General features: G+C 37.6%; 1 protein-coding gene across 1 annotated transcript in view; it reads left to right on the top strand.

The window, feature by feature from the left end:
* mkrn1 (makorin, ring finger protein, 1) overlaps positions 1–18,632 on the top strand; it is a 119,837-nt gene that overhangs the window by 81,542 nt on the left and 19,663 nt on the right. Inside the window, exons 2-6 of the mRNA XM_051920502.1 lie at positions 2,498–2,626; positions 5,603–5,808; positions 11,046–11,248; positions 15,271–15,485; positions 16,542–16,652. Of these exons, the coding sequence (XP_051776462.1) occupies positions 2,498–2,626; positions 5,603–5,808; positions 11,046–11,248; positions 15,271–15,485; positions 16,542–16,652 (864 nt within the window). The remainder of the gene's footprint in view (positions 1–2,497; positions 2,627–5,602; positions 5,809–11,045; positions 11,249–15,270; positions 15,486–16,541; positions 16,653–18,632) is intronic.

Genomic DNA, 18,632 nt, shown 5'->3' with positions numbered 1-18,632 from the left:
CCACCAGGTATGAATCTACTCCCATCTCTGTCAGCTTATCCCTGAGGAGCAGAGGTTGGATGGTGTTGAAGGCGCTAGAGAAGTCCAGAAACATAATTCTTACAGCACCACTGCCTCTGTCCAAGTGGGAGAGGGATCGGTGCATCATGTAGATGATGGCATCCTCTGCTCCCACCTTCTCCTGGTATGAGAACTGCAGAGAGCTGAGGGCGTGGATGTTGGTATTTATATATTTTTCTTTCCAACATAGCTTACAGATTGCTGTCTTTTGAGCAACATCACTCTTACCAAAACCAAACCACCTCAATGTATTTTTTTTTTTTTTAAACTTTTATTATTCTGTTTATGTATATTGTATTGTAAAGCACTTTGGCTACAATATTATTGATGTTGGTTTTAAATGTGTTCTATAAATAGACCTTGACATTTTCGAGAGCTACACTAGCTTCTTGTGGTGTGCTGACACTGCACACCTATTCACTCACTTTATGCACGACACAGTAGTCTATCCTGTTAGGTTACAGGAGACACTGAATGCATGGACTCTCAAGGTGTGTTTTTGATTTTTTGCAAAGTGAGAGACATAATTGATAGGTTTAGCTCATGCATAGACGATACATATCACGCACTCCTACTTAACGTTAAGGAAAAAATTATGGAATCGCCTGGTAATTTGCATTTATAAAACAATACTTGCACATATCTAATTAGATCAATTATTCTACAGTTAAGAGTGTCCTTGCAGACCGTAGTGAGGTTTTTGCCCCTGGCTGATTGTCAGGAAAGTTGGCCCCACAAGAGAGCTGTCAGTTGAAACAATGGAAAGGGTTATAAAACGTCTTCAAGAAGGTAATTCAACATGGAGTTTGGCAAAAGATGTTGGTTGTTCCCAGTCAGCTGTGTCTAAAATTTAGAGCAAGTACAAACAAAATGGGAAAGTTGGAAAAGGGAAATATACGGGTAGACCAAGGAAGATGCCCATGCATCGGGATAGAAAACACAAAGCAAAAGCATTATGTCCGGAAAATGCACAGCAAAAGAAATGAATAAACAAATGGGCAGAAACAGGAGTCCATGTTTGTGACTGAACTGTAAGAAATCGGCTGAATGAAATGGGATTTACATAGAGAAAAGCTAAAAGTAAATCATCATAAACACGCAAGTAAAAGAAAACAAGGTTACAGTGGGCTAAAGAGAAGCAGTCGTGGACTATGGATCAATTAATATTCAGTGATGAATCACAAATCTGTGTTGGCCAAGGAAATGAGGCTTTATTTGACTGTTCCAATGAAACTAACTTGGACGGCTGCCTGAAGATAACCTCATATTTCCAGTTGTTATGGGGGTTGTATGTCAGGTAAATGGAAATCACTACCTCTACGGTAAATGTACAGGTATACATTGACATTTTGGACACTTATTCCTTCACTTGAAAGTAGGTTTGGTGATGATTAACTCATTTTTCAGGATGATAATGCATCTTGCCACAGGGCAAAGTGTGTTAAAACATTTCTTCTGGAAAGGCTGGCAAACAGTCCAGACCTGATTGAAAATTTATAGTGGAAATTGAAAAAAAAATCTCAGACATTTTGGAACCTAATTGATAAAGAATTTTGCATTTCATTAGTGTGGTCCATGCTTCAAAGAATTCAAGCTGTCAATAAAAGACAGAGGAGGTGCAACACCGTACTAATTGTAATTTTTTGGGTTAATGATACTATAGTGTGTGGTGGTGTATTTTTTTTTTTTTTTCCCCCTCATTTTTGAGTGACTCCATAATTTTTCCCTCTATTTGGCCTGAACAAAAAATGTACCATTTATTTAAAACAATTTCATTTAATTTTTTTGAGGTATGTTTTACCACTAAATGAACAATCTCCAAGAATGGTGATTCCATATTTTTTGTCAGAGTTTGTACTTTGGATTTTTACTCGATGAAGCAGGATAAACATTATGCATTGATTGGCTTTACTTCTCATTATAAGGAAGGTTTGGTGGGTATTTACAACTTCTGCAAGTCTTAAAAAATGTAACAGGATGTTTATTTTCTTGCCAGCCACCTACTGTTCAGTGCTGTAATGTTCTAAAAATATTAAAGCTTTCTGAGAGAAAAATATAAGGACATTTTAAAGAGAACATTTGAATCTCTTAATTTTAATAATATAATGAGAGGGAATAATTGCAGAGTAGGCAAAAATGTAAAATTATTTACAGCATGCAGTATGTTTCAACACAGTTGAATCTGAGGTGAAAATTACCATTTGGATTAGAATGAACTATCTAATTATCTTCAATTTTGACATTTCTTAGCATATTTTAACATTTAGCTTGCATGTGTGTTCAGATTTAACATTTGTAAACTTCCATCTGCTACTAGGCCAGTTTCACACAAGTGTTGCTCCGTTTACTGCAGATAATTATTCAACATTAAGATTGAATACTGATTGGACAGTTGCAGACTTGTATTAAAATTTGTCTACATTGTTTCCTTTGTTAGGTATTTCATGCATGGGGTTTGCAAAGAAGGGAATAACTGCCGCTATTCTCATGATCTTGCCACCAGCAAACCAGCCATGATCTGCAAATACTTTCAGAAAGGATGCTGTGCTTTTGGGGATCGCTGCAGGTATTTATAAATATACAATATATTTTCATATATTGTATATAAAATCCAACTTGGTCTGTATTGTCCAGTTGTTCATATCAAAAGTCCAAAATCATCCTGTATGTTTCTAATTTTTTTATGAATGACAGAGAAGGTGTTTTGTGGATGTGTTCTTTTTTTTGGGGTCCCGAAACTCCCACCCCAAAGCTAGTGCATCTCTATGAATATACCGGGCATTTTAAAATTTGAAAATGTCCACAGTCGAAACTAATTTTATGGTAAACAAAATAAAAATGAAATACTTTTTTCCTGCTTCTGTTGGTCATTACTCTTCAAACCTGCTTTTTCAGAATAAGTAGCTTATTTGGAAAGTAAGTTTCCAAACAGTCAACCCTAACCCCGATGGAATTACTTCTGGGTCATTTGGAAGTCCTGTATTTTGGGGGAGCGGCACCCATGGACCACAGCAGGGTTGTGCTGCCGGACTGCAACTCCTGGCATTCCCTGCTGGTTCTTGAATGGGTGCCGATATGGAGGGCTACTTTCATCTAGCGCCTGGGGGGAATAAACATCCTCCAGGGACAGTCCATCCCTGTCTTCTGTCCTGGTCAGGGAAGGTATAAATTCCATGTCTTTTCAGGATGTCCTTTATTTGAGGCTCCCTGCCCCAGTAAGGAACCATTCATTATGGTTGGGATGTCTGTACACCCCTTAGGACTGCCTAGTCCAGGTGTGACCTCCTTCCCTCTCTTGGCCGGGATGCCTTTACATTCCCACGGTGCCTCCCATTTAGATAAGGGATTTTCTGGACTCCTGGTAGGGGTGCTTGTCCATCCTGTGTGCCACCTATAACTTGATGTTTCAATTTTCAGGTAATTTCAAATAAAACAACTGAATTTACTAAATGTTGGATCATAATGGTCTTTAAATACTTCATTACAATTATTTTGCAGACACCTTTTTTAAAGCAACTTAAAACTATGAAATTAGTGTTTATTAGAAAACCTATTTGACAACACAGTACAAAAAAAAAGTAAAGCATGGGAAGTGTAGGCTAATGTTAATTCCATGCCTTGTTAAACTAGCAGTGTGTGGTTTGTGTGTGTCCACCAAGCTTTGTGAATATACATTTTATGGTTAGAGTGCTGTGGGTGGGAGCGGATGGTTCTTCTTTCTCCATTATGCCTTATTGTTTTAGGTAACGTTTGTCAAATTTGCAACTAAAATGCAGACTGCATGTACAACTGCTTCTTAATCAAAGTGTATAAAATACATTTTATTTTTTTATTTATATAGCGCCTTTTCCATGCTCAAGGCACTTCACAGTTTAAGATAGAACAGCAGGATATACAGTATATAGCATTGTACAAACCAGACAAATAAATAAAGGAGATTAAGACAGTAAATTCAGAGAAAAAAGCCTAACAGACAACATAATTGATGGTCTCTAGCACACACACATAAAGGTAAACTGAGAGAAGGGTAATAAAGTCAAGTAGAGCTAAAAGCCTTCCTGAACAGATGAGTTTTGAGTTGTTTTTTAAAAGAATTTATGGAGTCGGCTGACCTGATTAATTTCAGTAGGTCATTCCAGAGTCTGGGCGCTATACAGCTGAAGGCCCTGTCACCCATGGAGTGTAGATTAGTTTGGGGCACAACAAGATTGCCAGAATCAGAGGACCTTAGTGGGCGGACAGGCACATGATGGAGAAGGTCACTGATGAAGTTTGGTGCAAAAACTACAGGGTCAAAAATAAGCATTGCCGCCATTGAAAATGCTCTATTAAAAAGTGTCAGTTGTTTTGCTTTTACTGCCTTGGATGCTTAACAGGTTTCTATCATGAAAAGAACAGCAAATTGGGGATCTCTGGTTCAAGAGTGAACCATTATGAGATATGGAGCAACACAATATTTTTTTGTTGGCTGGAAATTTATTTAAAACTTGTTTGTAGTTCAACTGTAAAGTCAAGAGCAGAGTAGTGGAGAGTATTCTTGAGCAAGATGCATTGCGACATGGTGTGTTTAAACAGTTGAAGGCTGTCCATTTTAGTAATGACAGTACAGGCTAAACACTCAAAAATACAAATAGCTTGATCTGTGAGTGATATGCATATATTTCCCTGAAATATCCTGCAATAATATATTGCATGTCTAGAGTAAAATGGTGCTGAAATTGATGTAAAGTGGAGAATGGACAGCAGTCATTCTATATTTGAATGTGAATTTTGGACTATATTCAAATTTTTTTTTTCTTTTTTTCAAATATATAATTTGCCATCCCTGCTAAAGAGATTGTGTGTGTTTATTTTCTTAGGGTTCAAACTGTTCATTGTATTCTTGCAGATCTAGGCAAACACAACATGAAAGGCACGTACAAGTAAAATGTTCTTTTGTTGAGTTTGAATACACATGTTAAGTGTTCTCTCGTTTCAAGTTTGCTTTATCAGTTACCAAAATAAAACATGGCTGGGGCAAATTTAGGAGAGAAGTAATGGAGATGTTCCATAACAGCAACTGCTCGCAAGCCATTTTAGCTTTCCTAATTGTTCCAGTAACACACCTTTTCAACTATGGTACAAAAAGCATTCCAAAGTAGAAACTAGACTTCACCATGGCAGCAGCCCCAGACAGGAATCGAGCCACTGTCCAGAAACTGAGGTACAATAGTACTTCCTATAATAACCATCTGCTCCCTTATATTCTTCTATAACAGTTATCCAGCTTTTTGAATAGATTACCTTAACTTCTTTCTCTGCTTAATATTTGGCAAGCGTTGGTTTATCTTTTTTACATTTAGTATTTGTTTTCTTTTTTGCTTCAGGCTTATAATTCTTTATACTGAGAGTAAAGCTTTTATGCCTAGTGTAAAGCAAGGGTTTCCTTCAGTGGTAGTTTTTTTGTGATGTTTTATCTGAATAGTTTTTTGAGCAGTGATGTGTTAGATTTTTCTAATTAATATCACTCCCCACCCCTCTTATCTTTCCAAATTTTTGGAAGGTATGACCACACCAGCCCATCCAAACAAGATTCAACAAGTGGTCCCAAGCCGATGATGCCATCTGATTCAGCAACTGCTCCCGATTGTACTTCTAAACCTAAACTGAGCAACATGAGAGAAAATGTGGAGAGCCCAAGGCCATCTGGCTTTGTAGACTGGGTTAATGCAGCAGAGTTTGTACCAGGCCAGCCCTACTGTGGCAGAGGTAAGTGTTTTAAGGTAATTTTGAATCATTTATGTATTCGTTATAGTAGTTTTTAAGGTAGTGATGTTTTAAAACTACACTAAGAGGTTATGTGATGTTAGAAGACACTTAAACCTAACATGTAATTCTTTTATTGCGTTATGGCTTGCTTGTATCTCTCTCATTCAGTGCTGTTGATTACATTGTAAGTATCTCTTAAGGGCTAATTTGTTAAGAGGCTGTGACCAGATCGGGATGCTCCAGCTGCCCTAACCCGTCACAAGCAGAAACAGGAATAATTTTAAAGACACAACAGACATTTATTTACATGGGGAGAGCTTTTCTCTGGCTCCCCACAGCAGCATAGTACTTCGTCTCTTTCTTCTTCTTCCTTTGTTTCTCTTGCTCTCGCGCTCTGTCACCTCTACTCCTCCTCCGGCAAGCTTCTTCCTCCCAACTCTGGCTCTCGGAGTAGTGGCAGCTGGCTCCTATTCTGTTCCTGGGAGTCCTCCAGGTGGCTCATTAGCCAGGTCTGGAATCGCTCCCAGGTGTGGGGAAAGCCCAATGTAGCAGGGCTGTGCAACCACCACAGCTCCCCCTGTTGGCTTCCATGCTGCAGTAAACGCTCATGAATCCCAGCGGGAATCTATGGCACCTCAGCAACCCAGGGGGCTGCCACTTAGCGACCCTGGGGAGATAATGCCCTGACCACACCCCCGGCCATCTTTGACAAGGGTGTATTTGTACTTTGGTACCTTGTTTATCCCACTCTTGGTTATATCTTTTTCTGCGTGGATACTATATTCTGGGTCTTTTTAGTGTGTATATAAAAATGCATGCAGCATTCTATTTTCTGCTGCTTCACTTTTGTGAGCCTAGATTCCAAAAAAATTGATAAAGTGGGCACTGTGGAAGCAAGCATTTACTGAAAACTTCCACTCAACCCATAGTATATACTGCCTGACTTGGACAGCTGAAGAAATTAGTGCCACAGGTATAGTACCACTCTAACAAAACTTAAAGAATTAGCTTGCTCTTGTTACATGAAAAATATGTATTCAACTCTCTGTCTTAGAGTATACAATGGAATGGAGGGATTAACTTCATGAAAGTGAATAAGTCAAGTCAAGAGGGTGTGTTCTGTTTATTGAGGGATCAAATTCCTCAGTGTGTTTGGATAAACCTATATCGGTAGATCAAAATGTAGACTCCGTCTGATGGTTGAATCTTTATTCCAGGAGGATCAATATGGATTCTGTCCTGGCTCTGCAAGTGGAACAAATTTTTGCCCTTATGCAGATGAGTGAGACATCATTGGAATTAATCGGTTGCATTTACAGGTGCTTTTTGAAAAGTTTGGGGATTGCACCTCTATTGTTTGCAGTTGATGCCATCCTCTTGGCTTCATCAGATTGTGACCTCTGCTGTGCACTGGAACAGTTTGAATCTTAGCGTGATGTGGCTGGAATTATAATTATTACCTCCAAGTCTGAGGTGGCCCTCTACTGGAAAAGAAAGGCTTGATTTCTTCAGGAAAGGGCTGGTGTTTCAAGTGGAATAAGTTATTGCTTACAAATGAAGGGAGAGATGATTCTGCAATGGATCAATGAAACATTGTTGCAGCAGCAGTTTTGTAGATATTTTAGTTTACCATTGCGGTGAAATAGGAGTTAAATCCTTTGAATCTTTCAGTTTACAAGTCTGTCTTTGTCCCTGGCCTTCCCTGAGATCGCAAGTTCTGGCTAGTGACCAAAAGAATGAGATTTTGAGTATAAACTGCCGAAAGTGTTGTTCCTGCACATGGTTTCTACAACTGAACACTAACATATATAAAATATTAAAGTTTACATATAAAGGAACTAATGCCCTATTTATTCCTTGGATATGTACTCACTTATTATTTATAAATAATATTTTTGGCTTTAATGTTGGGCAAACCTAGGTCTTTTATTACCCTCAAAACTCCTTGGTGACCAGTAAAGCGAAACAGAAAATCCATGTGCCCCAGAATACATCTACTTATTGTGCATTCCTAGCTGTAAATATATTTCTTTTTAAGAAGCAAAACAAATCCCTTCCTAAGTATTTAACTAAAAGGCTATGTAAAGACAAACATGTAGCATCCATGAGTCATGAGTGTAAATTTTTTTTTTTTAAATTTGCCTTTTTTTAATGATTGCATCATCTTGTCATTTTAATGAACTTGCATTTTTTGCCTCAAGATTAGAGATAGTAAACTGCTTTGACAGCAAACCAACAAAACAATGGCATTTTTATGAAAATGTTATTATACAGTTACATTTTATTTATTTAGTTATTTTTTGGTTCAAGTAAATTGGATTGTAAAATGCCATTGTATTTGTTTGCAATCAGAAGTTGTATTTACTGTTTTTACTTCAAATACAGTATCTATAAAATGGGTAATTTGGCAAAGGGTGTCCAAACATTTGCATGGAATTATAAATGATAATTGAAAGGACTTTTTTGTTTAACAACTGAGTAAGTATGAGATCTAACAAGATCAGGGGCACCTATTAGGTTTGATTTTTCTAGTGTGTATATTTTAAATATTTTACTGTATTAATTCAGAACAACGGGCGTTCAGCAGGCTCCTATCAATTCTGGAAAATCCACTGCATCCACTAAACAGTGTCGTCTCCAGACAGAAGAGCAGCTTCAGCGACAGACTGCTGTCACTGTCCTGCTCCACTGACAGACTGAGAAGATAGTTCCTCCCCCAAACTATGTGACTCTTCAATTCCACTGGGGGGGGGGGGGGGGGTAAATGTTAACATTATATAAAGTTATTAATATTGTTTTTTGTATCAGTAAGGTGCTGCTGGAGTATGTGAATTTCCCCTTGGGATTAATAAAGTATCTATCTATCAGAATTTTAATAATAATATAATGATGTCAAGTGGAGAGCTAAGAAAGTGTAATCAATATACAGTGGAACCTCGGTTCACGACCATAATTGAGTTGGTCGTGAACCGAAGCAATTTCTCCCATAGGATTGTATGTAAATACAGTTTGTACAGTCTGGAATGGATTAATTGTGTGTGTATGTATGTATGTATATATTATATATACAGTAATCCCTCCTCCATCGCGGGGGTTGCGTTCCAGAGCCACCCGCGAAATAAGAAAATCCGCGAAGTAGAAACCATATGTTTATATGGTTATTTTTATATTGTCATGCTTGGGTCACAGATTTGCGCAGAAACACAGGAGGTTGTAGAGAGACAGGAACGTTATTCAAACACTGCAAACAAACATTTGTCTCTTTTTCAAAAGTTTAAACTGTGCTCCATGACAAGACAGAGATGACAGTTCCGTCTCACAATTAAAAGAATGCAAACATATCTTCCTCTTCAAAGGAGTGCTTGTCAGGAGCAGATCATGTCACAGAGATAAAAGAAAAACAGCCCTATTGATCTGTTTGCTTTTCTCTAAGTATGTGAAGCACTGCCACAAAGCTGTTGAAGGCGGCAGCTCACACCCCCTCCGTCAGGAGCAGACAAAGTAAGCTGTTGAAGGCGGCAGCTCACACCCCCTCCGTCAGGAGCAGACAAAGTGAGACAGAGTTTGTTTTTCAATCAAAAATCAATACGTGCCCTTCGAGCTTTTAAGTATGCGAAGCTCCGTGCAGCATGTCGTTTCAGGAAGCAGCTGCACAAAAGATCACAACGTGAAGATAATCTTTCAGCATTTTTAGACGAGCGTCCGTATCGTCTAGGTGTGCATACGGCCCCCCTGCTCAATCCCCCTACGTCAGGATCAGAGAAAGTCAGCGCAAAAGAAAGAGAAAAGTAAGCCGGGTAGCTTCTCAGCCATCTGCCAATAGCGTCCCTTGTATGAAATCAACTGGGCAAACCAACTGAGGAAGCATGTACCAGAAATTAAAAGACCCATTGTCCGCAGAAACCCGCGAAGCAGCGAAAAATCCGCGATATATATTTAAATATGCTTACATATAAAATCCGCGAAGGAGTGAAGCCGCGAAAGGCGAAGCGCGATATAGCGAGGGATTACTGTATATAATAATATAATATTTTAGTTTTTAGTTTTTAAGCACAAATATAGTTAATTATACCATAGAATGCACAGCATAATGGTAAACTAAATGTAAAAACATTGAATAACACTGAGAAAACCTTGAACAACAGAGAAAACTAACACTGCAATAGTTCGCGCTATAGTGCTAGGAACCGCTCGCTAAAAACACTTTTTTAAATGAGTTTTAAGCACAGGGGAAAAAATGAACATTTGAAAAATCCGTAATTTAATAAACCACCAAGAAAAGTAACATTGCAGCAATGCAGGCTACGAACCGATCACTGTAAATAGAACTGAAAACAAAAACAAGCCTTCTCTACCTTATGCGTCCCTCGCTCTCTCGCACCTGTGTGTGTGTCTCTCTAGCACGCTCCTGTGTGTGTGTGCCTCTCTCTCCCCCGCCTGTGTGTGTGTGTGCCTCTCTCTCCTGCGCCTGTGTGTGCGTGCGTCTCTCTTTTGCGAGCCTGGAGCGCCTGTGTGTGTGTCTCTCTAGCGCTCCTGTGTATGTGTGTGTGTGTGTGTGCGCGCGCGCGCCTCTCTCTCCCGTGCCTGTGTGTGTGTGTCTTTTGCGAGCATGGAGCGCCTGTGTGTGTGTCTCTCTAGAGCGCTCCTGTGTGTGTGTGCACGCGGGGCCTCTCTCTCTCTCTCTCTCTCTCTCTCTCTCGTGTGTGTGTGGCTCTCTCTGTCTCACGCTGCCTGTGTGTGTGCGCCTCTGTCTCTCGCGCTATGCGTGTGTGTGTGTGCCGCACTCTCTCTCTTGCTCGCTGCACAGGAAATGCACAGGGAGAGACTGAACATGTACAATCCGAAAGGGAACCTGGCTTGTTCGTATACCGAGTGTGTGGTCGTGAACCGAGGCAAAAGTTTGGCGAACTTTTTGGTCGTAAACCGAGTTGTACGTGTACCGAGACGTTCGTGAACCGAGGTTCCACTGTATATATAATAATCAATGATGCTTTTATTCAAGTTATCACCTGGGTAATTTATAGTGGGGCACTAGTTAACCATATTCAATATCCGGGTTAAAGTGTTTACAAACACGCACAAAAATACTGCCGGATATTTTAATTATGTTAGTGTAATACTGGTACAAGCACACAGCTTTTAAAACTTTTTGAAACTCTTAGTTTTATACAATTGTTATACAATTGTCAGTAATTTATTATGTTAGGCTTTCTATTGATCTGCTCTTTTTACTTTAGAGGCACCAGGACTGCTGATTGAAGAGGAGTATGAGAAGCAGCAAGCAGACAAAGAGTTGAAGAAGCAGCTTTGCCCATATGCGACAGTTGGAGAGTGTCGCTATGGTGAGAACTGCGCTCACCTCCATGGTGATGTCTGTGATATGTGTGGGCTCCAGGTTCTCCACCCCTCTGATACAATGCAGCGCTCCCAGCACATCAAAGTAAGCATGGAGGGATTAATTTTGCTAATGTTGTTTGTTAGCCCTTAAATAACAAGATTGTCTGCAAAATGAATACTTGGAAGACATTTTTCACTATCTTAAATTGCAGCGTTTCACTCAACTTTCAACAGTAATCCTAAATTCATGATAACCTCACCTAATATATAGCTGTATTTAAAAAGTTACAAGACATTCTTATATCAGTGTCTGATTTTTATTTTCTGTTTTAAAGAGGAACTTTGATGTGTCAATAGTTAACACCATTTAACAGTAATGCTTCAAACCAGTCTTGTGGGCACAAGTTAGCATGAAGTCATAATTGCCATATTTGCTTAATATGTGATATCTAATGTGAATGAAATTTAAGATAATGGCTTATGGTACTGTTTTCTCAAATAATACACATTTAAAAATACTGGTGTACTGCATTTTAGCAAAACTACAATGTCTGTCATGCACTTTCTGACCACCTGTAGTTGTATACATATCACAAAGGGATCAGTCCCCTTCAGACTACATAATTCAGGAAACTTTTTTTTTCCATATTACCTTGAACTTTTTTGCATCAATCATAATTGTTAACTTTGTTTTTTCTACAGTAAGCTTTATTACCTAATTGAGTTTAGACATTAGACAGCTTATTGTCACAACATACAGGACAATATTGCTGTGATTTTTGGTTATATTGGAGAAAGTTGTGTATAACCAGATTTTAATAAAGTACATTTTTAAATTGTTCTTATCTGTTAATGTAAAATTTTAGTCTTTTAGTTTTTACTAATGCATGAGCAGTACCATTTTCAATTACAGGTTGGTTATTTGATTTGATTTGTTTAGGAACTGTGATTTTTTTTCTGACTAGTTTCTGCTAAACCTTTCACACTTAAAGGATAAGGTATTTTTCAAGTCAGTTTTTTCTTCACAATCATGGTATAAATTGATTTTGTTCCGTGTAATCTGTGTTGTAAACTTAAGCGTTTTTTATAAATTTAAAAAAAATAATAATTCTTTTGTTTTTGCAGGTTACATTTTCACTGTAGGGTAAAGGCTTCCAAAGGTGAAATAAATCAAAATCTTTGCTGCTCTAAAGTTGACATATTCTGAGGGTTTTTAGAGCTTTTTAAGATAAACCTGCCTTTTTGTATTGGTAATAAAAAAAAAATAATTATTTAATGACAGATTTCTTGGTATTAATTTTCTTGAGGAAAGGTTACATTTCTTGCCTCCAGCAGCCATCGTAAGTGGAGATGTGATAACCCAACGCTGAACTCCTTCCCCTGAGCCTTTTATATAGCTTGTGAAGCAGAATGCATGCCAAGAGCCAGTGTGGTGAAAAGAGCACATATGAGTTTTGTTGTACTTTATACACATAACAATAAATCTCAACTGAACTGATTGTATTGGATTGTTTTTTTAATAAAGCCTTAGATTTATTTATTTTTTTAAAAAGTCAAGCTACCTTTTCCATGGTGTGTCTTGCTCACATTAAAAAAAAGTTCTGAATGAAAAGGGCAGAGCACTGCTCTCTTGTAGTGAATGAGACTGGCTTTCATGTCTACATGGAGTTTCAATATGGGTGCTCTGTTTCTTCCCACAGTCCAAACACCTGCAACATTAGGTGTTTGTCCTGTGATGGTGCCCAATCCAGGGATTGTTCCTGTTTTGCACAGTGATTGTGTTTTGTGAAAAGAGAAAATAGTAGTTTCATTGTACTTTGTATTTTAATAAACTCCTTAAGATTTTTTTTTTAAAGAGCCAAGCCACATTTGCAGTAGATTGCATAATGAGTCTTTTTTGCTGACAACACAGTAATAAAAGCATAATGTTTTTAAGTGAGAAAATTCATTGATCCTGATGCCAATCAATTTGTAAATACATGCTTAATGTAGAATTTGGCACTGTGAGGCAGGAATGACAGCTCACTCTTCCATTGTTAAAACAACTGTACTAAACTTGCTAAAGTACAAGCTGATTAAACTTGAATGAAATTTGCATGGCTAATTTGTCCCTATAGTGTTTGTGTGTGCTCACCCTGTGATGGATCGGGGCCCTTTTCAGGGATTGTTTCTGCCTTGTGTCCGATGCTTGCTGGAATAGTCTCCAGCTGTACTACAACCCTGCCCTGGATAAGCAGGTTCGTAAAATTGATGGGTGAATCAATGGATGCCTAGAGCATCTGTCCAGTTCTTGTCACTTGGTAGCAATGCTACATGCATGTACTCTCTCAGTGAAGCACACATGCACTGCAGTTTGTCTATTGGACAAAGATTGGAGAGGTGGATACAGTTATCTTCTCACCTGGACAAAGGTAGCAGTACTGTGAGGATGTTTTTTGATTTCTCCAGTACCATCCAGCCATCCTTGTTAAGTGGTAAGCTCAGAGATAACCAGGTGGGTGAGCCTATGGTGTCCTGGATAATGAATTATCTATTGGGCAAACTGCAGTTTGAGGCACTAGGACTGTGTTTCAGATACGGATGTGAGCAACACTGGAGCACCACATTGAACATTTTCCATTTCCTTTTCACTTCTCTGTGCACCTCAGATTATAAATACAACACCAGGTCATATCACTTGCAGAATATTGCAGGTGATTCTGCACTTAGGGGGATGAGACAGTATAAGATTTGGGTGGAGAACTTTGTTTCTTGGTGCAAAGAGAATTGTCTGCATCTTAACATCTGCAAAACCAAGGAACTGGTTATTGACTTTTACCACACCAAACATCCTCAATGTCCGGTCACTATTCAGGTAGTGGATGTAGAGGTGGTACTGTCCTACAGGTATTTGAAGGTCCACATCAATGATGGGTTGGACAGATCTCTTAACACAGTGGAGCTATATAAGAAAGGGCAGAACTGGTCCTTTTTTCTGAGGGTACTACATTCGTTTAATGTGGGCAGTGACATACTTCACATCTTCTACAACTCTCAAAAATAGCTAATGTGATTTTTCTACACTATGATGTGCTGGGCTGGTAGCATCACTTCAAGACCGGTCCACCGAATCACAAGCTAATATAAAGGGAAGGTTTAGTTATTGGATGGACTTGGGGCTCCTGGAAGTGGTAGCAAAGAAGAACATTGAAACAGAATTGAGTGCCATTATGAACTGTGCCTGACACATTAACATGGAGTACTTTCTGACAATTTAATTATTTAGCAGAAGTGTGTCAGGAAATGCTACTGGGTCTTCTTTATACCAACACCAATGCCTAATGTGACTATGATTGTCAAGTCTTTTTTTTTTTTTTTTTTTTTTTTCTTTTATTAAATTCTCTTCTATTTTAGTCATTCTGGTGTTTGTTCAGACCATTGTGTGTGTGTGAATCAGCTTCTGTGTAAAGCCAAAATTCTGTCCATCTAATCTAATGTGCATTATCAATCCAGTGGCAGCTGGCAGTCCTTGCAAAATAAAGAAAAAAAGCTACCATATAGTGAAAAAATATAAGCAATCGTGTGACTTTTTTTTTTATTCTAGTTGTCTACTGAACAGACAGTAATTTACACCTAGGCATCAATATTCAATGTAAATAAATGCTGTTGGCAAAGTCTTTCCAAGGTGAAACCACAACCTGAGACTGAAAGGTTGCTTTGGAGGAAGACTAGGTTGATGAAATGATGGTACCACTGGTCTCATTTTAAACTGGATAAATTCTCACAATTGTTTGCTTTTTGCATTTTTACATTCTTAAAATGACATTTTTGCAATTTTTGATTTGCTCAAGATGTGGATCAATACAATCAGTATTTTTTGCTTGAAAAATTTGGTATGTTTTAAGGCTTTTTTTATAATAGGGGCACAGTATCTATAAGCTGCAATATAAAATTCAAGAGTGGGCTAGTTTTCAAAATTCATATAAAATATGAATAACTTTGGAATGCAGTTTTATGTGACAAACCAATATATACCACGATTGTAAGGAAATGACTGACTTGAAAAATACTGAACCCATTCTTCTAATATTGAATATAAAATTACATAAACTATGACTGCATTCTGCCCACATTCTGTATTTCTAGGCTTGCATTGAAGCTCATGAGAAGGACATGGAACTTTCCTTTGCCATACAGCGTAGCAAGGATATGGTGTGTGGCATTTGTATGGAGATAGTTTATGAAAAAGTCAACCCCAGTGAACGCCGTTTTGGGATCCTCTCCAGTTGCAACCACTGCTACTGCTTAAAATGTATTCGTAAATGGAGAAGTGCCAAGCAATTTGAGAGCAAAATAATCAAGTAAGATAAACCAGTGCCTTGAAAGGGCCCCTTGAATGTATTCATTTTCTTGTAGTTGCATATTACTGGTCAGCATTGCAGTTTCTCAAATTCATGTGATCCTATTAGCAAAAGTGGGAAATTACTATTAAAATGGGATGGGCAATCCTAGTCCTGGAGAGCCTATGGATATAGCCTTTTGTTCCAATAAATTTAATTTAATGTCAACCTTGTTATTCATTTCATTCTACAGCATGCTTTAGCTTTCTGTAAGTGGTGTTAAAAATTAATTGGTTGAAGTTCAGGAATTGTTTTGCACACTATTTCAAGTTCTTCATTAACCTTAAGATTATTAAATGGGATTTGCAAATGACAAAAGAGGCAACAACTAATTAAAGAAATTGGTACTATTTTCATCTGTACGTGAGCTCGTCATTAAGTAGCTGTCCTTAGTTTAAAAAAAAAAAAAAAAAAAAAATTAAACAAGCACAAAAAGCATAATGCCTACATAACAGCTGTGTTCCATAAACAAAAAGAAAACCTTCTTTCTTAACAGATCAGTTTTAGCTAAAGCATGCAACTACAGTAACACTCCTCCAAAATTAGGATTAGATTTATCTTTCATTCTTGACCTGAGATTTTTCCAATGTCTTAACGTTCCTAGTAATTTTGTACAGTTGCTCATTTATATATCAAGATGACCGTGTAATTTCCTGGGTTAACAGCATTCACAAAACAGACCAAGGTAAGAAGAAGCAATCCAAAAAAACACATAAATAAGCTCCGCCAGGAATGGAATTTTGTGGTCCTATTGTGACCAGTGGTGCTATATGTCTTTCATTTACTGTTTTAGATTGTCAAATCAGAACAAATCATAACATGCTTTTTGTAAGAATTAAATAACAAATGGACAATGACCTTGCATTTCTCCCAGAAATCTCGCCAGAAATTACTTGAGTAGAAAGCAGGACGGTGTGAACATGGCTTAGCTTTAAAATATTACAGTAATTTGAGTGTTAAGGGGACACATTTTTCTTCTGTATAACTGAGGCAATGTTTCACATTTTTAAATGACAGATCCTGTCCGGAATGTCGGATTACTTCAAATTTTGTAATCCCAAGTGAATACTGGGTTGAGGATAAGGAAGAAAAGCAAAAGTTAATTCAGAAGTATAAGGATGCAATGAGGTAAATGTTTTATTTTTTCCAAAAAAAGATAGAATTATCAGATGAAGCATTTGTCTAATAAGTGCCAGTTACAACTTTTTAAAGTAAAACCAAGAAGATGGGTAATGAAATATTTAGAGTGTAGATTAAAATGCTCCAGGTACCTATAACAACCCCTCAGAAACCACCAGAAATTTGTGAAGGTCAGTGCGGAGTTCATCTTAAGAAGAGGTACAATCCAGGTCACTTCAAATGAATTAAAGATTCCTACAGCCTATGCATTCCACTATGAAATGATCTCAATGCCTTTTTATGTTTTTTCTCCTTTTTTGTTTTTGCTTTGAAACTTAAAAATGCCATGGGGTTAAGTATTTCTAAAATTTATTTACTGTTTAATGACTCCAAAGAACTACTTTTATTAGATTTTATATTATTTAACAGTGAATCAAAGTCTAAAATGTATTCTTTGTCTTTGGTACAGTATATCATTTTAACAGATCAGATGTGATTAGTTTGAAAAGCACAGTATTCTTTTCATTCTCTTTCTTGTAGAGCACCATATGTGTTAAGTACCCAGTAATTCCCACCATGTGTTACTTTAATACATGGACTTGAATTTGTCCTCAAATATTCCATCTGGTGGATTTCAACATGAACAAGTACATTTTATTTACTTCTTCAATGTGTATGACCATTCTTATTACATTGGACAATATTTCTTACAATGTACTCATAGCTCTTCTTAAGTTGTCTTCTACCTTTTGATCTCTGTTGCTTTGATAGGCACATGCTTCCAGTGAACTTGAGCTGCAAAAGCATATTATGGGGTAGATTGTCATTTTATAATTGCAGAAAAACTTTGTTAAAGGTGCTACTGTATATAAAACTGCTCAAATTTCACAATCTACAGTATATTTATATCCGGCATACCCCATGGCAAACAAGGTAATGATATAATATCACATATTCAAATTACAGGCCACTTTCCATGATTAACGTTAAATGACTTCCCAAAGCCTTGTCCACTCATCTTCAAACCGTTATACTGTACATGATAAGTTCATTCATACAGATCACACTGGCTTCATTCGCAGTTGTTGTCATTTGATGCCACAAAGGCTTTTGACAGACTGAATTGGCATATCTGTGGAAAGTTTTGCAGGTGATGGGTTTTGACAATTCTTTATTAACATAATTAAGACATTTTACTAGACTCCCAATGCATCAGTTATTTCCAATTCAGACTTGTCTCATCTCATTCCCACCTGCTGAGGAGTCAGACAGAGCTGCCCCCTCTTTCATATGCTCTTGATTCTTTCACTTGAGTTGTTATGGCACTCATGCATTATTCACAATAGTTTTCTCCTATAATTAGTAATAAATCACCCCAAAACCTCTCAATGCCGATGATATTCATCTGTTTCATAGGAATGTCTCACCGTATTTATCATTTATTTTAAAATTATTTACTACATATGAGGAACTCCCCAGATATAAAATTAGTGTAAATCTGCCCTTCATCTCCCTTTAATTTCTCCATCGGGTCTTTTCCCTTTTCCCTCTTCTATCTCCGTTGTAAGATCTTTTAAATATCTTGGCATCACCATAGCACCTGTATTATTATCGCTGTATTTTGGAAGAGGATTTAAAAAAAAAAACCCCACTAATTTCTTTAAGTAATATTCATCTTTATTCTACATAGATGTGACTGAAACTAAAGAGTAATATATTACTGTGATTGAACTATACGAGTGTATAGTAACTCTCTCTTCGTCCCTCACTTTGTTTTTGGAGCAGAGATTGCTTGAATCTCACATTGTTTCTGTGGAATGTGCATCTCCAGAGAATTAAACATTGTTCAGCTTTTATCCTAGGTGAGGCTAATGGAGACGTGTCCCTTCCTGACTTTGAGTTTTTTTTTACTGAGGCTTCGTTTTGTATGTCATCTCATTGTTTGTTCACTTCTATGGTCAACCCCTTTGTCACTCACTATTGACATCA

The sequence above is a fragment of the Erpetoichthys calabaricus genome, chromosome 1 (assembly GCF_900747795.2).
Source record: "Erpetoichthys calabaricus chromosome 1, fErpCal1.3, whole genome shotgun sequence".
Taxonomy (NCBI): Eukaryota; Metazoa; Chordata; class Cladistia; order Polypteriformes; family Polypteridae; genus Erpetoichthys; species Erpetoichthys calabaricus.
The sequence above is the reverse complement of the archived record's forward strand: the minus strand, read 5'-3'. Positions and strand labels throughout refer to the sequence as shown.